The 25474-nt window shown below is 37.7% G+C and overlaps 1 protein-coding gene across 2 annotated transcripts; it reads left to right on the top strand.

Annotated features, from left to right (window-relative positions):
- Nucleotides 1–236: 236 nt before the first annotated feature.
- Nucleotides 237–25096, top strand: EXOC3 (exocyst complex component 3). Of its 2 annotated transcripts, none has more exons than XM_063451892.1 (13): nucleotides 237–326; nucleotides 3141–3290; nucleotides 7516–7735; nucleotides 10140–10821; nucleotides 12006–12123; nucleotides 13759–13884; nucleotides 15666–15766; nucleotides 16016–16126; nucleotides 17440–17587; nucleotides 17905–18027; nucleotides 19232–19393; nucleotides 20983–21110; nucleotides 23688–25096. In XM_063451892.1, exons 2-13 carry the CDS (start codon nucleotides 3147–3149, stop codon nucleotides 23863–23865), a joined length of 2241 nt encoding a protein of 746 aa, XP_063307962.1. In that variant the 5' UTR covers nucleotides 237–326; nucleotides 3141–3146; the 3' UTR covers nucleotides 23866–25096. The 2 variants fall into 2 exon arrangements, with proteins under 2 accessions (XP_063307962.1, XP_063307961.1); XM_063451891.1 differs by having other exon boundaries at nucleotides 271–326; nucleotides 3146–3290.
- Nucleotides 25097–25474: the final 378 nt, after the last annotated feature.

Genomic DNA, 25474 nt, shown 5'->3' with positions numbered 1-25474 from the left:
GCCCTGTCCCCTCTGTGATATCCTTGTATATGAATACAAATGGTACTTTATTTTATTTTTTATATATATATATATATATATATACAAATATATAGACAGGTGTCCCTGTGGAGGAGCCCCCACTGAGTGAGATGAACCCTTCCATCCATAGCGCCTTGTGCACTCGGCGCTGTACCCAGTGTGCGGTGTACATACAGATACTTGCTACTGGCATTTCGCTTTCTGACGAGGTTTGTCCCGAGCCGGCTGCCGTCCGCTGTCAGAGTCGGTGACGGATAGAGACAGCCAGGAGGTGAAGGCGGAAGAGAGGAGCGGTCCAGCTGAATGTAAATATTTATTATGTCTTCCTCCTCGTACTGTGCTTCCCATACACAGCTTACATCGCGGGGCCAGCTGTCTGCGTGTCCATGGCACGCTGTATGTCAGTGTATGGTGTTTAATGAGGGAGCCCAGTGTGGGACTGTCTGTGTCATAGTATGTCATGTAATGGGGGGGACCACAGCTCCTGTTATTACTTAGCTGGCAAAGCATCATGGGCATTGTAGTTCTCTAGCAGCTGGGGAGGTTGGTTATTCCTGGTGTACAGATTTACTGTCAATATGTGCAGCACCATGTGTCACTGTGGGAACTGCACTGCAAGTAAAAGGGTTAGATCTAAAGTGTATAATTTTAATATTTAATGGGTTATATTATAAGCATCACTTTTAGTTTCATTGTGATTCTTTTAGGTATCTATTTTGTGGACTAGTGTAGTGTATTCATTTTGTGTTTCCACATTTGTAGAGTAATGCGTTTTAAAATGATAAATAATTTAATATGTGGTATTATTTTGTGGACTTGAAGTAAATTCGACTTAAATCCCAAAATGGAATATCACTCTGTTCATTGAATTTTCAAGTTCCCATGCCAGATAAGCATGTTGTGATGATTTGGTCTAACAATTGCAATCCGATTCTAAGTTTTCCCAAATTCCTGTATAAACCTTAGTTTACAACCAGGACACGGCATTATTATTATTATTATTATTATTATTATTATTATTATTATTGCCATTTATATAGCGCCAACAGATTCTGTAGCGCTTTACAATATTATGAGAGGGGATTTAACTATAAATAGGACAATTACAAATAAACTTACAGGAACAATAGGTTGAAGAGGACCCTGCTCAATCGAGCTTACATTCTATAGGAGGTGGGGTGTAAAACACATTAGGACAGGAATTTGCAATCAAATAAGGTGGGCTGCCCTTTAGGAGAGGGCAAGAGACAGGTATGTGAGGTAAGGGTTAGTCTTGGAGGCCATAAGCTTTCCTAAAGAGATTGGTTTTAAGGCACTTCTTAAAAGATGCAAGACTAGGGGAGAGTCTGATGGCGGTAGGCAGGCTATTCCATAGGAAGGGAGCCGCCCGCGAGAAGTCCTGCAAGCGCGAGTTGGCTGTACGGGTGCGGACAACGGACAGGAGGTGGTCACGGGCAGAGCGGAGAGACCGAGAAGGGACATACCTATGGATTTGTGAGGAGATATAAGAGGGGCAAGAGTTGTTCAGTGCGTTATAGGTGTGCACAGTCGTTATTCTGCATGTGCCATAACCCATACCCACTCCCTTTAATAAACACAGACACCAGTTTTTTTTCTGTTGGAAATATATAGTCCACAGCTTTATTCAATTATCATCAGTAACTTTAACAAAATTTTAGGGTCATTGCCAAAACAATAAAGATATTTTAATCCAATCTCCCTCTGTACATAAATGCCCATGGCAATGACCCCATACCAATATAACAGAATAAATAACATATAAATTAAAACACGGCTTACTAAAGAGGCCCATATCCGAGACACCCCTACACCCCCAGATTCGGAGCCACCGTGAGCTTGAACCTACCAACCAATTGAACCACGCCTGCCTAATCTAGCCTAAAACTTGCCATGACCACATCATACTCTACGTACTTCCCATTTATCACATTTATTTAACACTTCCCCGCTGCTGTGACCAAACGGGGAACAACCACTAAACCACAGAGAGGGTGGGAGGGACAGGTAAGTGCAAGTTGAAAATTAAAATGGCCACGCTATAATCACCTAGTCCCCACCCCATAACCACATGTCTAAAATCCTGCCCCCAATTATGATAACACTGCATGCCTACTCTCTGACCCTATCAAGGCCCATTCCCCTAACTGCGTTGCTCCATGGGCTACATTTTAGGCCAGAGTGGTGTTTTTTCCAACTTGGTTATTTGGGGATAAACTGTTCAGATTGGTTGTGTGATTTATTTCTTATAAATTGCTAAAATATTATAAGGTACTATGCACTGGGTTGTAAACACACTGTTTAGCACATTTTGTTATTATTTCCTCTTCTCCTCTACATTGTAAGATCTACAAACATGACTGCCCACTGTCTGTATCTGTCTGTTGGAATTAATATCTCATGAAATAATTTACATAGTTTCCACTTCACTTAAATAGGAATGAAGGATTTAATTCAGCAGCATAGATTAGGGTTTATTATATGAATAATTATATGAATTATATGAATTAAGTAATATCATAGATCATTCATGTTGATTTTGAAAACAAAATTCTTAAACTATTAAAAATCTAAATCCAGTTTAACTCTTTAAAGATCAGGGCTGTTTTGCATATTGAAAACCAGAAAAAAAAATTTAAATATATTTTTTGCCAAACTTAATTGAATAATCATCCAAATGATTTCCTACTAACTACCCATTACAACTACCAAAACTAAGCCCAAAATATTAATAATATAAATTTACACCCTGAGATTGAAGTAAATCCATCAAAACAGAGACTATAACTTTTATACTGATCTCAACATAAAAGGGGTGATATTTTTTGTATTAAATTTTCTTTTTTTTTTACTATAAAATATTTGGTACTGTTTTAAGAAACTTTCATTAGTGTTACACAGTTTTTTTTTCTGCTTGTGCAAATCATAATATAGACTACAGTTCTTGCTGTCGGTGAGTGTATATTTTTAGGTAACCTGTGCAATGTAAATTACAAAGTTTGACATTTAGGTGTAGATGAACTGTGGCTAGAGGTTGTATAGTGGTATATGTGCTTGCTATTTTGTTTAGTTCATAATTGGTAAGTGTTTTTTTTCTCAAGCTCAGGATGGAGGAACCAGATAGAGAAGCAGTAGCAACTGCAGTGCAACGCGTTGCTGGAATGCTGCAGAGACCAGACCAGTTGGATAAAGTGGAGCAGTACCGCAGGAGGGAGGCACGAAAAAAAGCATCGGTGGAGGCCAGATTGAAGGCAAGGCAGTAAAACAGACAGAAAATATCTGACTTAACCTGCTACACCTAGGGTTATTCACTGAACCACATATTGTTTATATTTGACAAGAGAATTGCAGATTTTAAGGCAAAATAGCCATGGTGGAGAACTTACTTTTGGCTATATTCACCCAAACAGTTATTCCCCGAGAATTAAAATTTTTAGCATTGAAACCTGACAATGACTTGTAATGTCTGAATACTTTTGTATGTCTGTGCATGCTTGATATAATCCACAGGTTATGTTGTCCTCATGTAGACTTTTTATGTTTAGTTACGTTGAGAGTATAAAGATTTTTAGAGATTGTTTGTTTGTTTATCCTTTTTTATTAATTCGAATATAAAAACATACAATCACCAAATAAAGCCATATAACATTGCAATAAGAGAAAATATGACTCCAAAAAATGTGTTCTAGGTTCACAGACAGAAGCAGCATGTGACTTGGGTCACATATGTACAAAGGGTGACAGCATAAGACTGACCTACAGGAGACTGGTCAATTAGGAAGGGGGGTTTCCGAGTCATTTGGAGGAGGTTTTTTTTTCCTCTCTCTCCCTCAGTAAATGTTAAGTCTCTGTTGCTTGAATGCAGAGAGCTAAGAATGTAAACTCTCTTAATTTTTTAACACATTTACATCTAAAATGTCAGAGTACATTCCAGTTGCAGAGCAAGCAACCATGAAGTTACAGACAGGCCATGTCTCCTAAATAGGTTGAGATTTGTGAAGTTCCAGAGATTACAAAGACATGTTGTACAGTGTATTTAAGTAAGTGTTTGGTGTAAAAATGTATGGTGTTAAGTGAAGGTCACAGCTGCATGGCATACAATTTGTGCACTTATACTGTAATACGGGATGACTGGTAGCTTTTGCAGAAATTATTATTTTGACTGTAACAACTACGAACTTGAGCTTTTTTTAAAGTTTTATACAGAAATAAGGTATACAAATTATACCAAACAAGTGGAGCGCTCTAAACAGTAGAGGGGTTTACTCACCCCTTTGGTACAGTGACAGTCTTGAAAAACTTGAATGTACATATAAAAGGAAACAAGAGAAACAAAAATATAGTGCAGATGTTCCAAAATGGATAATTGGTAGTAAGTAATGACTGAAACCACTCACATGGACAGGAGCCTATATGGTATTGGCTCCGTAAAAGGATCCTTTATGCTTTTAGGGCAGCAACACACCCCTTTATCCCAGGTAGTGTCCCTCCAGGAGTATACAACGAGAAGAAAAGCAGAAAAACAACTGTGTAGAATTGCACATACTATAATGGTATTTTGAAATATAAATAGTTGTGCTCACCTTCTGCAGAGCCCTGAAATCCCGGCTCTGAGGTTGATAAACAATGTGCTACTTTAGAGGGGGAATAGCACTCTCCCCAATGGAGTTCCTGATGGCTATAAAGGACTTTGGACTAAAGTATAAAATAGTAAATAGCATTTATTGTTAATACATTAAAAACAAAATAAATGGGTACTTAGAAAGTAAAAAGATCCAATAAAAGTCCAATAAAAAGTCCAGAATAATCCGCTAAACGCGTTTCACTCTATGAGCTTCCTCAGTAGCTACTGAGGAAGCTCATAGAGTGAAACGCGTTTAGCTGATTATTTCACTCTATGAGGAAGCTCATAGAGTGAAACGCGTTTAGCTGATTATTCTGGACTTTTTATTGGACTTTTATTGGATCTTTTTACTTTCTAAGTACCCATTTATTTTGTTTTTAATGTATTAACAATAAATGTTATTTACTATTTTATACTTTAGTCCAAAGTCCTTTATAGCCATCAGGAACTCCATTGGGGAGAGTGCTATTCCCCCTCTAAAGTAGCACATTGTTTATCAACCTCAGAGCCGGGATTTCAGGGCTCTGCAGAAGGTGAGCACAACTATTTATATTTCAAAATACCATTATAGTATGTGCAATTCTACACAGTTGTTTTTCTGCTTTTCTTCTCGTTGTATACTCCTGGAGGGACACTACCTGGGATAAAGGGGTGTGTTGCTGCCCTAAAAGCATAAAGGATCCTTTTACGGAGCCAATACCATATAGGCTCCTGTCCATGTGAGTGGTTTCAGTCATTACTTACCGTATATTCTCGAGTATAAGCCGACCCGAATATAAGCCGAGGCCCCTAATTTTACCCCCAAAAATTGGGAAAACGTATTGACTCGAGTATAAGACTAGGGTGGGAAATGAAGCAGCTACTGGTAAATTTCTAAATAAAATTAGATCCTAAAAAAATTATATTAACTGAATATTTATTTACAGCATGTGTATATAATGAATGCAGTGTGTATATGAATGCAGTGTGTGTGTATGAAGTGTGTATGAGTGCAGTGTGTATATAATGAATGGAGTGCAGTGTGTGTATATGAGTGCAGTGTGTGTATAATGAATGCAGTGCAGTGTGTGTATGAGTGCAGTGTGTGTATGAATGCAGTGTATGTATGAGTGCAGTGTGTATGTATGAGTGCAGTGTGTGTATATGAGTGCAGTGTGTGTGTGTGTGTATGAATGCAGTGTGTATATAATGAATGCAGTGCAGTGTGTGTATGAGTACAGTGTGTGTATGAGTGTAGTGTGTGTATATGAGTGCAGTGTGTATATGAGTGTGTATAATGAATGCAGTGCAGTGTGTGTATATGAGTGCAGTGTGTGTATGAGTGCAGTGTGTATGAATGCAGTGTGTGTATGAATGCAGAGTGTGTGTGTGTGTGTGTGTGTGTGTGTGCAGAGCATTGGTGGGGGTTGGGCATTTTATTAATTATTATTTAATTATTATCTTAATATTTTTTTTTTATTTTTTTTAGGTAATTATTTTTTTATTTTATTATTAATTGTATTATTTTTTTGTTATTATTATTTTAATATTTTTTTTTATTATTATTTGTTTTATTAATATTTTTATTTTTTCGTCCCCCCTCCCTGCCTGTTAGCTGGCCAGGGAGGGGGGCTCTCACTCCCTGGTGGTCCAGTGGATGGGCTGTAGGAGGGGGGCTGTCAGGAAGCTGTAACTTACCTTCACAGCAGCTCCTGTCAGCTCCCTTCTCTCTCCTCCGTCCGTGCAGCTCCCAGGTCAGCTTCCTCTGCAACTCTCGCGGCCGCGCGGAGCGTTGCCATGGTAACCCGTGGCAACGCTCTGACCCCGCGGCTCTCGCGAGAGTTGCAGAGGAAGCCGACCTGGGAGCTGCACGGACGGAGGAGAGAGAAGGGAGCTGACATGAGCTGCTGTGAAGGTAAGTTACAGCTCTGCCAGCCCCCCTCTCCCCCCAGTCTGTATTATGGCAATGAAAATTGCCATAATACAGACACTCACTCGAGTATAAGACGAGTGGGAGTTTTTCAGCACAAAAAATGTGCTGAAAAACTTGTCTTATACTCGAGTATATACGGTACTACCAATTATCCATTTTGGAACATCTGCACTATATTTTTGTTTCTCTTGTTTCCTTTTATATGTACATTCAAGTTTTTCAAGACTGTCACTGTACCAAAGGGGTGAGTAAACCCCTCTACTGTTTAGAGCGCTCCACTTGTTTGGTATAATTTGTATACCTTATTTCTGTATATTTGTTTTTTATTGTGGGTAAGGGGTATTCCACTTTTAGTGTTGAGCAGCTTTTACATTTTGGGCACTGTAAAGAAACACTTTCTATCTCTTTATTGAGGTAGTTTTCTCTATTTTTAAAGTTTTATGTTCGGACCAGTTAGAGGGCGACAAGTTCAGTAATTTTGCATTGTTTGGGCCAAGTGATTATATCTTTCTTATAGGTTAATAGATCAAGACTATATTTAAAGGATCACTATATGGTCAGGAACACAAACATGTATTCCTGACCCTATAGTGCTAAACCCACCATTTAGGTGGCTTGCCCCCCCCCCCTCTCCCTTAACCTCCCTATAAAAGTTTAAAACTCGCCTTATTTCCAGTGCCGCTTAGGTCGGCCTAGTCTGAAAATGCCTGAAGGGAGCTATTATACTCACCAGAACAACTACATTAAGCTGTGGTTGTTCTGGTGATTATAGTGTCCCTTTAATAATAATGAATGTGACATCTGTATAATACCTGTGTTTAGGGAAACAGCGTAAAGCCATTTCAGTAAGTGGTCAAAAGGCAAAACTCTTTTTAATTTTTTTGTTTTGTTATAACTTTACTAAATAAGTATTTTACTGGCTGCACTGTTTTGCTTCTAGGCGGCTATCCAGTCTCAGCTTGATGGTGTGAGGACAGGCTTAAACCAACTTCACAATGCACTGAATGATGTAAAGGACATACAGCAATCTCTCGCAGATGTCAGCAAAGATTGGAGACAGAGCATTAATACCATTGAGAGCCTGAAGGATGTCAAGGATGCAGTTGTTCAGCACAGTCAATTAGCTGCAGCTGTGGAGAACCTGAAGAACATTTTCTCAGGTAATTTGGCTGTGAGATCGTTATGACCATTCCTGTTCATAATTTTCAAGAAATTATATACCGGTACTTCCCCTCAGACAAGTAAAATTGCTTTGTTAAAGATGACTGCCAGTACTCATTACATGTAAACGACTGCAATCTTTTATATTTATTAAGCTTTGAAGGACTAAGGCTTTTTTGTGATGGAACACGTTTGTGTCCAAGGGCTTTTTGGCACTTTTGCCATGCGTTCCTTCTACCATAATTTCCCCCTACCCAAGTGAACCCATACATTTTATATTTATTTTTTTTTTTATAAAGGAGAAATATGACTGATACCCTATATGTCTACATAACACAATATTAAATGGAAAAAAACGTGTAAAAAATACAAAACATATTTTTTGTTTGTTTTACATTTAGTAATTTCTACACTACAAATGCAAATAAAGAAAATTAACTCAAGCCAGATTCACTAATTAGTACCGATACTCTTTTTGGGGAGGGGATGGGGTTCACAGACCATGCACTTCCCACTGCTGCAAACACCCCATATTTATATTCTGCTACTGTTCTCAAGTACAATGATACCACGCATGTATTCCTTTATCCCTAATCCTACGCCTAACTTCTTCCCTAATTTAACCAATTTTCCTACCTCTAATCCAAACTCTAATCCAACCCTAATCCTGTGCATAATGCAACCCCTAATCCTATTCACAATCCTACCTATAATTCCAGTCCTAAACTCACCTCTCAAGGGATTTCCTAGTACTAACATCACCAGAAGGTTTTCATGGCTCAAAAAGTACAGGGCTCTGTGAGCCTTCTGTGATTGCAGCATTAGAGGGATAGCTCTAGCTGCAGGGGGCAAGCAGGGACCTGGGGGTCTCCCTGCAGAGGTGGTGGGGACAGTGCCAGGCTGGGGAGATGCCCGAATGATTTTCAAATTTACAGCAGAGCGATTGTGCTACTGTGGCATTTAAATAATTTAAAGGGCTATGAGCAGCGCTAACTTTTAGCGCTTCTCATAGCTCGCCTGTCAGTCTGGGGGCATTAACTGTGGCCCCAATTGACAGAGGGGACCACCAGGTATCAGTTTTCTTCTTTAAATTCAGCATGCTGGGGACAGTGTTAGAAATACCACGACTGAGCAGGGTTTTTCATTTTGTTTGATGATCTCAGCCTATCCAATGTTTTCCCATAGGAGAGCATTGGGAGGCTATCATGCATGCACGCAAAACACTGTGCAGTGCCAATAGGCATCTCCTCATAGAGATGCATTGAATCAATGCATCTTTATGCGCAACGTGCAGCGCCTCCAGACAGAGCGTGGAGATGCATTGAATCAATGCATCTTTTTGCGCAACGTGGAGATGCTGTATGTCAATGCTGTTACTGTATGTCAATGAAAATATAATTTTGCCTCTTTATAAATCGCTGGTAAGACCACAACTTGAATATGCTGTGCAATTTTGGGCACCTGTTCTAAAGAAGGATATCATGGCACTAGAAAAAGTGCAGAGACGAGCTACAAAATTGATAAAAGGAATGGAGCATTTTAGTTATGAAGAAAGGTTAAAAAATGTAAATCTCTTCAGTTTGGAAAAATGGCGCCTTAGAGGGGATATGATAACATTATAGAAATATATTCGGGGCCAGTACAAACCATTATCTGGAAATCTATTCATAAACAGGGCTATACATAGGACACGAGGTCACACATTTAGGCTTGAAGAAAGGAGATTTCATCTAAGGCAAAGAAAAGGTTTTTTTACAGTAAGAGCAATAAGGATATGGAATTCATTGCCGGAAGAGGTGGTTTTGTCAGAGTCTATACAGATGTTTAAATTGCAATTGGATAAATACTTGCAAAAACATAACATACAGGGATACAATTTCTAATTAGGGGGCTAATAGCTGCTTGATCCAAGGAGACATCTGACTGCTATTTTGGGGTCAAGAAGGAATTTTTTCCTAGTTTGTTGCAAAATTGGAAGCGCTTCAGACTGGGTTTTTTGCCTTCTTTTGGATCAACAGCAAAAGCATATGTGAGGAAGGCTTAACTTGATGGACGCAAGTCTCTTTTCAGCTATGTAACTATGTATGTTTATAGGCAGTAATGCAAATCCTGCCTTTTCTCTGAAAGGGCAGTATTTACATTAAAAAGCATGCAGGGACAGACTATAGACACCAGAACAAATACATTAAGCTGTAGTTGTTCAAGTGACTATAGTGCCCCTTTAAGCCAAAGTTGTTTTGGTGACTATAGTGTCCTTTTAATTTTTTTCTATTGTTGGGATTTCTGTTGCTTTTCATCATTATGTACCAGAGTGTTTCTGTGCGATTCAATAGTGTGATTCTGTGTATGGCTGTGATGAATAGTATATTTAGTTTCTTTGTCTTCCTTTTTAATTTCCCACAGTGCCAGAAATCGTTAAGGAGACACAAGATCTAATAGAGCAAGGGAATCTTCTGCATGCGCACAGAAAGCTCATGGACCTGGAGTGTTCTCGTGATGATCTAATGTATGAACAATTCCGTATGGACAGCAAGAACACTCATGAAAGGAATCTAATTCAGAACTATTTTGGGGAAGTGCAGCACTTATCAGAGGAGTTGGCCAAACAGCTATGGATGGTCATTCAGAGAGCAATAACCACTGTGCGCAAAGATCCCACCTTGTTGGTATCCGTGGTACGCATCATAGAGAGAGAGGAAAAGATTGACCGTCGGATGATGGACAGGAAAAAGCAGACCACTTTCATTCCACCTGGAAGACCCAAGAAGTGGAAAGAGAAAATGTTTGATGTTCTTGAGAAAACCATTGTGACCAGAATTGAAGGAAGTCAAGCAGACACAAGGGAATCTGACAAGATGTGGCTTGTGCGACATTTGGAAATTATCCGCCGATACATGCTTGAGGATCTCATAATAGTAAAAAACTTAATGGTGCAATGCTATCCCCCACATTACAACATTTTCAACCAGGTATTAGATTCGTATCACCGAGCATTGTCTTCTCGAATCCAGGAGTTGGCTTCAGAAGAGCTAGAAGCCAATGAAATTGTCAGTCTCCTTACTTGGGTTTTAAACACATATCAAAGGCAAGTAGAAACTATAAATTCTATATAAATGAAATATGTGATCATCATGCATTATTAATACTAATACATGCAATAGTTTCCCTGAAAGGGGTTACCTTGATACTACAGCTAATTGTAAAGAGGAAGGAGATTAGAAACAATCCCTTTCTTTATATAATTATGTTATTGCAATATATAGCCGTGTATGGGTTGTAAATAGGAAAACACTTAAAGAGATACTATAGGCACCAAAAGAACTTTAGCTTAATTAAGCAGTTTGGTGTATAGATTCTGCCCCTGCATTCTCTCTGCTTAATTCTCTGCCATTTAGAAGTTAAATTACTTTGTTTATGCAGCCCTAGCTACGCTTACCCTGCATGTGACTTGCAAAGCCTTTCTAAACACTTCCTTTAAAGAGAGATCTGATGTCTAAACTTCCTTTATTACACAGTCGATTAAAATTAGAATTTCTTATCTCCTGCTCTGTTAATAGCTTAGTCTTGTGTGTGGTAAAGTTCAATTTAAAGAGCAGTAGATAAAGCCATCTAAAATAAGATCTGATTGAAAATGGAAAAATGTTTCATGTTGGCTGTGTGAATCACATCCTATGGAGGTGTGGCTTGGGCTATATAGACAGAAAGGGCAGATCATTTAGCACTAAGGCTGCAGGTACATGATCTATACTCCCAAACCGCTCAATTAAGCAAAAGTTGTTTTGGTGCCTATAATTGCAACATGAGGCATAACATATGAAATAAGCTAATAATCTTTTTTTTATATATGTTTTGCCCAGTGTTGCAATTATAAGATGGCAACTGAAAAGTTAAATGTTTGAATATTTTGACGCATCATATAATCATTACTTATAAAACTCCCATTTGTGTAGGAATCATAGTCTTTCCCAAGTTGCTTAACCCCTTAAGGACCAAACTTCTGGAATAAAAGGGAATCATGACGTGTCACACACGTCATGTGTCCTTAAGGGGTTAAAGTAGTTAGTAACCCTGTGTTATTTTTGTTTTTCTAGTCAGTATTAATATGTTCTATGTTTATAGATACCATAATTTATTGATTAGAGAGTTGAGGACTTGTAGTTTGTTTTTATCGCTATTGTCATTATTTTGTATTAAATTGATATTTTGTTTGTGTCCTCAAACTGTAACTGGTATAGGTAAATGCTAGGCTTGATTCTCTGTTCCTTGCAGCTCTGACATGATGGGAAACATTGACCTAGTCCCCGAGGTGGATGTGAAGTCAGTGAGGCCACTTCTTTCCCAGGAGGTAGTGGACCAGCTGCTCCACATGTACATGGCAACTCTCAGAGTAAGCTATTTTCATTATATATACATACACAGACACCTATTTTATTAAATGCTGGAACATTTTGTGAGCAAATATTTCAAGGAACAATTACTTGAAAAAGTTAAGTTGAAAAATAGTAATTTATTTCAAGAGGATAAAGTCACTACTAAACATCAGCAGCTCCTGGATTTCTTTTTTTTTTTCTTGTAACATTTCCAGCATAGTGACGATGTTAATTTCTTGAGCATATGTCATTCATTATTTAACTATATCTACACATAAAAAAACAAGGCACAGAAACGTTGACCGTGCTTAGGGATCTAATATATCCTGTCCCAACACTGTCCTTCCTCTCAATGTTATTTGAAAACATTCCACATGCCCATCCACATGATCTGTCATCTTAGCTAAATACATTTGAGAGTGTCCGACTTCCACGCCTCCAACATCCATTCCGTATGTTCTCTGGTTGTAGGCGTTTCACTTTGGCCTTTTAATAGTGGTTTCTGTGCAGCAGTTGTTCCAGTGATCCAGGTTCATGTAAGGAATTCTGTAGTGGTTCCCAAAAACGTGATTTTAGTAGCATATAACATGTTTGTCCTCCATGAATGCCTATTCCTTAACAGTGAACATCTAACTGATACACTCTATAAGTATGGCAGAGTCCTAGGATTGTTTTACACACATTTTGCATTTTTTCTGCTTGGACCAAATGTTGAAATACGTTTGGTTTGGATGGCCATTTCAAAAAACATGTCATATATTGAAATGTTTTCATGTGTTACTGTTAATAGCATATAAGACAGGTTTAAGCACTGTTACTTTAGACTTTTGTTATGGATATATACTAAACACATGCAGATAACTTTATTTTGACATAGTGACAAGCTATGCATTTAATAACCCTAAAACAAAGTGTGAATAAATCATCTTTCTTAATTTCAAATTGGTGTTTAAATGAATCTTTGAAAGAGCTAGATCCCTTTGTGTATTTTGCAATGTGTTTATAAAAAATGTCTGTTTCTTATGTATGTATGCTGATTTTGGAAATATTCTAGTGAAGTTTCAAAATAAATGTATACTCATATACTCATAATTGTATTGATGTCCTGCACCTGACAGCATAGGTTGATTGGCAGGTGAGAAGCAGGGAACCCTCCTGCAGGTAGTTCTGCTGCTTTCTTTCACAGCACATTTTAGTTTCTGTGATTACCTGGTATGGATAGTACGATAATAATCATCTGCGTTAATATGCAGAGGATTATAGTAAAGGAGTGACATACACAGCTCTGTACACATGCTAATGTGGCTGGCAATCCCAATGTGTCAGTATTATGGTGGTGATTCACCAGTTGTTATGCTTCCGATGTGAGGACAATTGGGTAGGAGGTGGGCGGGATTAGGAGATGTGCTTAAAGCTTGCAGTTAATTAATTTTGCATTGTTTTTGTACATAAAACTTTTTGAGAACCAAAATTAATGAGCCTGCCATCCAAGATGCCTGTCTATATTTAGTTATTTACCACCTACAGATTCTTTGCACTAATACATTTATGTAAATCTGTTTCATGTTGATGTGTTGCTAAACTGGTAATCCACAGTGTGTGCAATATATTTCTTTTGCGCTTTATTTTTATCTGCTTTCTGCAATGTTTAGTCCAATATTATAGGATGGTTAAGGAAGGCGCTGGAAACAGACAAAAAGGACTGGGACAGGAATACGGAGCCTGAGGCTGACCAGGATGGGTATTATCAGACTACACTGCCAGCTATTGTTTTCCAGGTATCATTCTTTTTGTTACTGGTTTTATTTCTATAGCACCGGCATATTCAGCACTGCATCAGATGTACAGTTTTCTTGGGCTATATGTTAACCTTCTAAAGACCAAATGTTATACTTTGCCATTGTGCGTTTTAAAAAAAATCACAAAAAAAACAGTTTGGCCTTCGTATCGAGTTCTGATAGCTGCAGTTAATTCAGTGGAACTGCTAACATTGGAATAGGATTCTTAAATTAGAGAATATGACAGCATAGACTATCACTAGTCCTTAATGAGTTACTCCAATACATTTTAACCATTTTTAAATTGTATTTATATTGCCCTTATGGGCAGTAGCTTGTCCCCCCTTAGTTTTAATGAAAACCCTTTAAAATAAGCATAAACCAGTGCCTGGCGAAGTTCTGCTCGATACTTTACATGCCACGTCCTTTGTCACACTGCATCACTGTTTTCCTCTCCAATGTCCAGTCACACGTTTCTTCTAGCATTTGATTAAACTGATCATCAGTTCAAGTAAAGGGAGGGTTGGACAGAAGTGAAAAAAAAAACAAAAAAACATTGAATGTAGAGATGCTGGGGGAGATGGGAAATACAAGCTTCTCCTTGCAGCTGATTTATGTCAGTGTATGCTGAAAGCAGACGTAATGTATACAGAATTAACATTAGGCCGTCTGCAACAGAATTCAGAGCTGCCTAAGTCACGTGTGTCGGGCGTGAGAAAAAAAAGTGGTGAAAATAGAGCTACTGTAGCAAAAGCAAAAAACAACTTTTATTTCCTCCATACACCTGCCTTGGGCTTAGAATATTTTGCTGACAGACTCACTCCTGACTGCTCTTGGCTGGAGCCTCTTTTATTTGATGCTTTAAAATAAAATGAGAATTGGCACTGGAATAGACCCATTAAGGTTCTACCCAAACCACCTAGATACATACTTGCTACAAGGGCAGATTGATCTAGAAACAATGTTGTATCTCTGGAAAATATATTTATTCTGGAAAGATATTTAGCAATTTGTAGATATGTCATATCTTTCAGTGTAAGAGATTCCCTTGGGTATGGATTTTGGCACTTCATGAACATTTGAAACTTCCTGAGCTGGAATAATTTGGTTCCATTTTTCATTTTCCAAGTACTGCGGAAATTTTGGAATTCTGTATACGTAGTGAATATTTCATTTCTCAGTAAGGGAATGTAGAGGAGTTGTTAGTGTTATTTTTATATATACATACAAATTCACAGTTCAAATAACATTATTGGGAAATCCCAACGGCCAGGAAATTTACTTTATTTTGGACACTATAGCAGGCTTATTACCCATGCAGTTATGTGCATCATGAGACCTATAAAAAGGCACACAAATATACTGCCATCTATGCTCCTAATACAATAATAATTTATACTCCAGCACAGGTAATTGTACCAGGTGCACCCCTTTCCCTGACTCTCTGCATTCTGTTACTTGTAGCTGTATTTACTTGCTAAGCAGAGATTTATGAAATTTACTTGGCTAACAGTAAAGTGTAGGGATGAAGAAAAATTTAAATTTACTGGAGAAGCTTTGGATTTACAGGTAAGTACCTTTTTTAACATTTTATTTTAAGGGTTGACCTATAACTATATCTGCATTATGGGTAATTTAACATTTGTATTCTATGGCAAATGCATTAAAAAAAATGAAGTGCTTTGATTTCAGTGATCATGCACATTTAGTATATGAAAGCCAAATGTGTATTATTTTTAAGTAAATACACTAGCAAAACATTTTCTTCTTTAATATTTCAGATGTTTGAGCAGAATCTTCAGGTAGCTGCACAGATTAGTGAAGATTTGAAAAAGAAAGTTTTGCAATTGTGCCTCCAACAAATGAATACGTTTCTGAATAGGTATGTTCTAATAGTAATTTTAGGCCTTGCCTTTGTATAATTGAAGATCTTACGCAAGAAGTTCAATGGTGATAGAATTTACCCATGGCGTGTTCTACTTCTGTTTATAACGATTGTAGAGGTGTCTTGTGTTCTGTGTTGCTTTATATATAATTATTATAAGCACATTTTTCAGTTGCATGTGTTTGATACACTCAGTTTTTCTTTTTTTTTCTTTCTTTTTTCGTCATGTTTTTTTTGTGCTGCTAGGTATGCAGAGGAAGCCCAGCTATATAAGGAGGAACATCTGAAGAATCGTCAGCTTCCTGCTTGCTATGTGCAATACATGATTGCCATCATTAACAACTGTCAGACCTTCAAGTAAGATCACAAAAGTTATGCCTATTATTTTCTAATAGTGTTTTTCACTTTGTAAATGTCATCTTTGTTATTTTCTGTTTAAAAATAAAACTCCAAATCGATATGATAGACTACAGTTAGGTCTGGAAATATTTGGACACTGATACAATTTTCATGATTTTGGCTCTATATGCCACCACAATGGATTTGAAATGAAACAACAGAGATGCAATTGAAGTGCAGACTTTCAGCTTTCATTTAAGGGGTTGAACAAAATATTGTATGAACATTTAGGGATTGCAACTATTTTCATACACATCCCCTTATTTCAGGGGCTCAAATGTAATTGGACAAATGAATACAATCATACATATAATGTTAATTTGTAATACTTTGTCAAAGATCCTTTGCAGGTAATGACTGCTTGAAGTCTGGAATGCATGGACATCACCAAAAGCCTTTACTGCAGCTGTCTTCAGCAAGTGAAATGCATGCTCTATATGGTTGAGATCAGGTGACTCGGCCATTGCAGAATATTCCACTTCTTTGCCTTAAAAATAAAACCCAAACTACTGGGTTGCTTTCGCAGTATGTTTTTGGTCATTGTCCATCTGTAAAGCGCCGTCCAATCAACTTTGCTGAATTTGACTGAGTCTGAGTAGACAATATAGCTCTATACACTTCAGAACTCATCCTGCTATTCTGTCTTCTGTCACGTCCCCTTAACTCCTTAAAAGCAGAGGGCGTACTATTCCGCCCTATTCTAAGCGTCTCTAAACGCCGCAAGGCGTAATAGTACGCCCTCCGTTTTTTTTTTACTTACCCTGTCGCCGGCGATCGCGGTTGGGGGGACTCCCAGGGAGTCCCCCGCGGCAGATCCGTTCCTGCTATCTCTGTGATGGATTTGTTTGCAGCCTAAGGTTTGCCTGTTTCACTTAAATCGAGAGCTCCTTTGACCACATGTTGTGGGTTCACAGAAACAACTTCCAGATGTGAATGCCACAGCTGTAATCAACTATAGACTTTTTAACCAGCTTAATTGATGAAGAAATTAGGAAGGAATAGCACACATCTGTCCATGAAACCGCTTTTAAGTCAATTGTTGAATCACTTTTGGTCCCTTGAAAGAGAGAGGGCTATATGTTGAAGAGCTGAAATTCCTAAACCCTTCGTCCAATTTGGTTGTGAATACCCTCAAAATTAAGCTGAGAGACTGCACGTGGTAAATTGATAATGGCAATTTTGAACAAAATTACTTCCAAACAAATGTTTGTTTATTCCTTGATGCCTTACAGTATAAAATCACTGTGTCTGCATGTTTGATTGTTTGATAGGGAGTCAATTGTCAGTCTAAAAAGAAAATACTTAAAGAATGATGAAGACATACAGATGACCAGTACTGTGACTATGGATTCAACACTAAACAACATAGCCAATGATGGTTGCAACAGTCTACTAGATGAAGTGTTCATTGACTTGGAGGTGAGAATATGTCTTGTTTTTGTTTTTTTCTTTGGCCTCCTTTCTTTTTCTTTTGTGCCTTATGGCACACTTATCTTCAGCATCTTATTCTATGCATATAATAGTAAAATATATAACATTCTTATCTTGGGTGGTTTATTTTTTATACTTGCACAGGATCCTCCTGTACATTATTTTTTTGTTTTTTGAGATGGTTTGTAGACCACCTTTTGAGAGCAGGAAAAGTAAAATAGCAAAGTGAACTCTCAGAAATCTTTAGATTTAATTACGGGGACACATTTACACAGGTTTTCTAATAATTTTATTTCTTTCCTCAGCAACACCTCAATGACCTGCTGACCAGGAAATGGCTTGGAGGATCAAATTCTGTTGATACAATTTGTGTCACTATAGAAGATTATTTTAATGACTTTGCCAAAATTAAAACACATTACAAACAGGTACCATAGGTTTTGATTTGTAGTGCATAATGAGAATGTTGTAAAACTCCTGCATAACTAAAGGGTCTGATTTAAACAGCTATTTAATGGTGGAAGTGACATGATGAGCCTTTCTCGGTATTGGATAGAAATACTGTGATTCAAGCAGGACTCTCAATTGGCAAATGTATGAAATAAGTAGAGGAAACAAAGCAGGTAGTGATAATGGCACATCATACTCTTGTTATGATTTCCTGCATGTACTCAAAGATTTCAGGAAGTAAATCTAATTGCAAATGACAAGTGAATTGGGTTGTCTTGAAGGGACAATATATATAGGAACTGACTCCATAATTTTAAAGGAACACTATTGTGTTAGGAATACAAATGTGTATTCCCATAGTTATATTGTCCTAGTCCCCATTTAGGTAATTGGCACCCATGTAAGGAGTAAAAAAAAAAAAGTTTACTTATCTTTAATCCCACAACTCGCTGTTCTCTCTCTCCCTGCAGCTGAGATTATTAATCTTGTTGATCTCAGCCAATCCAATGCCTTCCCCTAGGAAATCATTGGGAGGCTGGTGCGTATGCACAGCAAAATGCCGTGCTGCGCCAATCAGATGTTTTGTATGAGTCAATCTGTTTGAAATAGCCAAATATTGCTCATCTTAAGTATGCTCAGTATGTAAAACAGCATTTTTTTTTATCCTTCCGGGTTAAAATAAAGGGAACATGGCACCTAGACTCCATTATTAAAATGAAGTTGTCTGGGTGCCTATAGCATACCTTTAATGCATTTTATAGAAAATGCATTAAAACAAATAATGCAAAAAAAGAAAAAGATGCACTGTTTAGTAGCTTCAAACATGAACATCTTATTCTGGTCTGTGGAGTCCATGCTTATCCCAAGTGCACTTTATGTGATAAATATATCCCTCCCAAAAGCAGTACTACTAATTACATAGAAAGGGTGGAACTGTTCTGCAAACTGATAGCAGCCATACTGTGGCTTCTCCTAGTTTATACTCTGCTTTGTTGACCAGTACTATGTGTATAGATCGGTATGCACAGCTTAGCTTTCTTTCCAGGGAAAATAAAATTGATATTGGGAATTGATATATAAGCTGCCATGATTTCATTTATTTTTTATTTTTTCCTTTTCACAAATCACTGAATTTCTAAGTCTCCACAACTTGTTCTAAAGGTACACTTTCCTTGTTTACAGGAAATGACCATAAAAGCTCACAGAAAAGTAGTGACTGAATATATAAAAGCAATAATGCAGAAGCGCATTGCCTTTAGAAACGCAGATGAGAGAAAGGATGGAGCAGAAAGAATGATCAGGGAAGCAGAACAGTTCAAGTTTCTGTTTAAGCGTCTTGCCTCTGTAAGTCTACATTTGTATAAAATTGAATGTACGAAGAGTCAAGGTGCCCATTTGCCTTGCCACAAGAATTGCGTATAATGTTGCCTTTTTCCACAATGTACAAAAGCCTACATGGAAGAAATAAAGGATCACTATAGGGTCAGGAACACAAACATGTATTCCTGACCCTATAGGGTTAAAACCACCATCTAGCCCCCCCTGGCCCCTCATGCATCCATAAATATAACAAAATCTTACTGTATTCAAGCCAGAAGCTGTGACTCTGCATGCTGCTTGACTCAGGAAAAAAACAAGCAGTCTGCTGACATCATCAGAAGTGGTAGCCTGATCCAATCACAGTGCTTCCCCATAGGATTGCCTGAGACTGACAAAGAGGCAGATTAGGGGCAGAGCCAGCATGCTTCAAACACAGCCCTGGCCAATCAGCATCTCCTCGTAGAGAGATGAATTAAATCAATGAATCTCTATGATGAAAGTTCAGTGTCTGCATGCAGAGGGAGGAGACACTTTAGGCAGCCATGACCCAGGAAGGATCTCTAACAGCTATCTGAGAAGTGGCCAGTGAGGTTATCACTAGGCTGTAATGTAAACACTGCATTTTCTCTGAAAAGACAGTGTTTGCAGCAAAAAGCCTGAAGGTAATGATTCTACTCACCAGAACAAATTAACAAAATAAGCTGTAGTTGTTCTGGTGACTATAATGTCCCTTTAAGTTGCTATGGTGCCAGGAGGTTCCTGGCACCAGCTTACTTGCAGTAATGAATCTGTTAACAGACTATTTTAACACCAAAGTCTTCATTCTAGCATTGATCTCCTCTGCCCCAAAACGTTTGTTGCAGTTTGGCTTCAATCAGGAAGCCTTGGACAGGGTTACTGTTGATAGGCTGAGAGCGTCAGCTTAAACTTTCCGCCTATTAGTAGCTCCCTGATTACAAAATGGAGGGAGAAATTAACATATTTTTCTCAGTTTATTTTGTGAATGGTTGACTGACAGAAAATGTTGAGTTTTAACTGTTAATGAGCTCTGATGGTAACCCAGTGCCAAGAGCCTCCTGGCACTATAACAACTCCATTCCCATAAAGTTATTATGGTGCCCTTTGAATACATATACTTATCACAGTCATGATGCTTTTACTTCAGCAGGTTCTTTACTAATAGCCCTAAATAGGGTATTACTATATATTTATTATTTCTATTAGATATATTGTTTTTGTCGGATCTGTTGGTTTTTTTTTAGAAGTAATGCTTCTCTAAATTTGTCTAACATGTATGAAGTTCCTATTGATATTTACTCAGTGCATTCGTGAAAATTATAAATAAATAAAAATGTTTATGTTTACATAATTGTAGTTTGTTTAGATATATTTAATGGCAATCTTCGCAGTAGTTTTCCTAACATGTTATGTATTAGCTGTGCATCCCATGTTTCAAATAAATTTTACATTTATTTGTTTTTGTAAGAAAACTTCTTGATAGTGCAGGGATTACTCTGTTTTGTTAGATGAATTCATTATGTGTTTTACCAAAAGAGTTTGTTTTTAAAATGTTGCATTCTTCCTGATTCATTTTGAATGATTACTCTCCCCAGGGATTTAGTGAAGAGACTGACGGACTCTGTAATACGATCATAGACATTGCAGAAGTTATAAAGCTGACAGACCCTTCACTCCTTTATCTAGAGGTCTCTACTTTAGTCAGCAGATATCCAGATCTCAGGTAATGATTCTCGCTTGTTATTCGTTTATTTCACACCTCCTCAAACCACTGCAGACAGCTCAGTTATTAACTTGTGTATGTGAGTTTAGTAAATTGTACAGGCATAAATCCTGAGATCGAAACAAGTGTGTTATCAGTATCTCCAGAACCCCTCAGTGACATTAATTTTCCATAATAATTTTGATAACTGGTTTATTTTTCTCTCTTGTCGCTCCTCTCACACCTCACCCCTTTGCCAAACGTTACATTGGCTTTCTGTATCCTTTAGGATTCATTTAAGGATATTAACACTTGCCTACAAGGCTCTCAACAACTCTACCCTGTTACATTACTAATTCATAGGTGCACCCCTACTCAGTCACTCCATTGTGCCAGTTTTCTTCTCAGTTTCTCTGCTTGCACCTGTACTATTCACTGGTGCCTACATGATTTCTCAAAGGGCTGCTATATTCCTATAGAATAGCCTGACTCCCCCATCATAATCTTCCCTAGTCTTGAATCCTTTAAAAAAAAAAAAAAAAAAATCTCTTAAAACCCATCTTTTGAGATTGTAAGCTTATTCGAGCCGCGTCCTCATTAACTTTTAGATTCTGTTTCCATTTGTAATAGTTTGTCACATTTGCTGTTATATCCACATATTAGAATATTTAGAGCTATATAAATGACAATATTATACATTCACTGCCCTGTATATCTCATATTACATTATTACATAATTTATGTGTGTGTATATATATATATATATATATATATATAACATTTATTTTTAATACATTTAATAAATCTTGTTTGTAATAGATTGTACTTTGCCTTGCCAGCTGGGGCAACCTAAGTATGTGAACAAACCGACAAAACCATTCATGCACAGTCACATTAGTTTTTTTCTTTTGACCGCATTGGGGCATGTACTGGCCTGCCTGACATTGGTGGGACTTAGACTTCTGGCAATACAGCTGCTGTTTGCAGCTGCCCTGAATAATTCACCACCTTCCCCATTAATGGTATGCAAGGAAAGGAGCTTGGGGAAAATCACACCGGCTTCTCAGATTCTCTTTGGTATATCTGTTACAGAAGAGGGGCTGAATTAAAAACAGCAGCTGTAATATTCAAAAAGCAGCCACTTTCCCGGGAGTGTAACTGCCACCTATCCCAAGCAGTCCAGGACTTGTATGTTCTGATGCTTCCCATGTATGTACTGCTGAGAACCTAAGAATAAAGATACGTTACCCTTAATTAAAAATAAATGAAATACCTCAAACATACACTTGATGTACGAGATGCACAATCGTAGCATTATTAGAAAATGTTGTACTGTATTTGGGTTCTGGAGACCTTCATAAACCACTCATCTTTGGTCAAGGTTCTATTTATGATTCTAGAACACCTTTATGGCAATATTGTCCCAAAGTACTGTACACAGTTTACGGTTCTGTATCTCAGATATATGTTTAGAGTTGATCCGTTTTGATTTTAATTGCTTTTTTTAAATGCACTACATAAAACATAGAAGCAAAAAATATACATACAATTATTATATGTATATGTAGATATAATATCTCAGATGCATAAGAGTAAATTGGCAGATTTATTCAATAAAGAGAGAATTTTTCAGTTCGCCTTTACCTTGAATTTGAAATTACCTCTGAATTCTCAATGTCTGCTATACTTTCCATTCGGTTTCTTTGCCTTAAATGATCACTAAAGTCTGCCCGGCCACTTAATTGAGATCCAGTGTTCTGAATGCAGTGGTCCTGTCCTTGTAACTCAGCAAAGTAAATCATTGTAATTTTAACAAGCTGCAATATTTATATTGCAGTGTTAAATCGTTGTCTAGTAGCGGTCATACTGACAGCCACTTGAGACATTTCTATGGCACTGATCGAGTAAAACTTGGTCAAGTGACAAAGAAGATTGGATGTGCGTGTGCTGCTTATTGTGCATGCACTTTAGGCCCCTAAAGCTTCACTATGAGGAGCATCGAACTGGACATATTGCTGGATGTCACCGAGAGTTCAGCACCGATGGAGCAGGAAAAAGGTATGTAAAATTATTTTATATGGCAAACGAGGGTGGGACCTGTTTTTAAATAGGCACATTAAATCATTAGTAATACAGGTTTTAATTCCGAACACATTTTTGTTCTTTTAAATTTGAAATTCACTTTGAATTCCCACTATATTGAATAACCCTGTGTGTGTTTTGGTAAAATAATGCCATAACGAGGTTCTAGAGACCGCAAAAAACATCAGTCTGAAGGACATATAAAGTGTATTACATTTGCTCCACAACAGCTGGTTTGCAAGAAATCCCCCCCCGCCCCCTCCTCCGCCCATTCTAGAGGCCGAGGGATGCAACAAATACATATACACTCATAAGCACATAGAGACACATATATGCAGAGGCAGAGAATATAGAAAATATTAAAATGAAACATTTAATTAGAATATTACAGTAATTTGAAATATGGTCAGTTCTGGGCTTGTAGGTGTGTTTGTACCATGCAATCCTCACATTGCTTGCATTTAAATTTATGGACCACGCATTTTTAACATGTTGTTTTCTCTCATGTCTCTGTAGAGATGACCATATAGCGGCCCTTCTTGCTGTTCGAGGTGATGCCAGCAGGGAGATGAAGCAAATGATTATAGAAACTGTGGAACAAAGTCAGCGGCATCAAAGCCCAAACTACACCCCAATATTCAAAGACATAATTGTACCGAGCACTGCCATGAGTGTACAAAAACTTCTGAAGTAGTGCTGTGTCCTATACCACGTTGCACTGGCATTGACTCGCTGAGTCATCTGGCGTATTAGGATCACCTTACATGCTTGCTTCATTCAGCCTGTGATTGGAAGGACATTGATTTGTATGTTTTGAACATTATGTGAACTCTTATGCGCAAATGGTGAGGGATCCATATCCATGGTTTTGAATTATAATTATTGTTATACAGTGTATGCAGTGTGAAATAATTCTTTCATGGACTTTCCTTTGGGTACTACTAAATTGATTAGTTATTGTAATACTAGTTAAACAAAAAATCATACTTTTTTCTTTTTTTAGTTTAACTACTATGGATAAAAAACAGATACTCTGGTAGAGGGCATTGTTGCCCTGATGGGTGGTAGTAAAATAACACTCCAAGCATCATTACCACCACAGTCTGCTGCACTGGTTTTGGTGTCAGGAGTGACCTGGAGCTCCCTCCTATTCCAAGTAATCAAAATAGTTTAGAATGGTTTGACTTCTTACCTGGGTTCACTGGAGACCACTCCCTGCCTGCAGTACTTCACACAGAGAGCCAGAACATGAGGGCGGTCAGCTGGCAATCGTAGACAGTAAGTAAGGGTTTAGCACAGGAGAGCTAACAGAAACTCCTGTTTATGAGACTTTTACTCTCCGACTGAAGTAGTGGAAGTGGGGAGTGGCAGCCAGTGTCATTCAGGTAAGAACTGTTAAAAAATAAAATAAATAAATGTGTGAGTTCCAACAATGGGGGTGGCGCCAGGGCACTCATAGAACCATATCAAATACAGTACACTGATGTAGTGGTTATGGTACTGGGTGTGTTCCTTTAACCCCTTAATGACACAACTTCTGGAATAAAAGGGAATCATGACGGAATATATCCGTCGTCTGTCCTTAAGGGGTTAAGGTTGGTAGAAACAATATATAATATGTTCTGCTGTAATATTTTGTGATATACACAGTTTTAAAAGTAAAGGCTATAGAAAGCGGCCAAATCGGAAGAGGTTCTTATTATATAATAACTTTGCTTATTATATGCTGTAGGAACATTAAGATTAGTTGGATCCTTTAGATCAGTAGTGGGCAACTTTAAACTGTACTTCTTCTCCTATGATGTTCAGTTCGCAGAAAAGGTTGTCCCACACTGACTTTGGATCTTGTTTGTTCAGTACCATCCACGTAATGTGACATAAAGCATAACTGATAGCAGTAGGCATTTTCTACCTAAAAAAATAAAGGGTCACTGTATGTAAATAGATTTCTCGTACACTCATCCAAAGAATGAAACCGTTCATCTGAACACATCAAACGTGTTGTGACTATATATTTCATACATGATGTGGTAATAATATTTGGCTTATGTTTTACATATACTTTTCATCTACTGCAATTTCCAGTTGCTGCCTGCTTAAATTCAAGGAAATTGTGAAGATTCTCTGTTAGTAATCAGACCAATAATTTTTTTTTTTTTTTATTGAAATGATTGCAAACCTTTTTAAAACGTTAAATTTTACAATCATTTAATTCCTGAACTTTACATTACATGAGCAATATTTACTAACCACCTTTTTAAGAAAGCAAGCATTTTAATGACCAGCTTAAAGCATGTTCACTG

The sequence above is a fragment of the Pelobates fuscus genome, chromosome 4 (assembly GCF_036172605.1).
Source record: "Pelobates fuscus isolate aPelFus1 chromosome 4, aPelFus1.pri, whole genome shotgun sequence".
Classification (NCBI taxonomy): domain Eukaryota; kingdom Metazoa; phylum Chordata; class Amphibia; order Anura; family Pelobatidae; genus Pelobates; species Pelobates fuscus.
The sequence above is the reverse complement of the archived record's forward strand: the minus strand, read 5'-3'. Positions and strand labels throughout refer to the sequence as shown.

Coding starts and splice junctions, on each gene's coding strand:
- EXOC3 (XM_063451891.1), top strand. Junction 15,767..16,015: donor ATGAATACGTTTCTGAATAG/GTATGTTCTAAT, acceptor TTGTGCTGCTAG/GTATGCAGAGGAAGCCCAGC. Junction 19,394..20,982: donor TGTTTAAGCGTCTTGCCTCT/GTAAGTCTACAT, acceptor TACTCTCCCCAG/GGATTTAGTGAAGAGACTGA.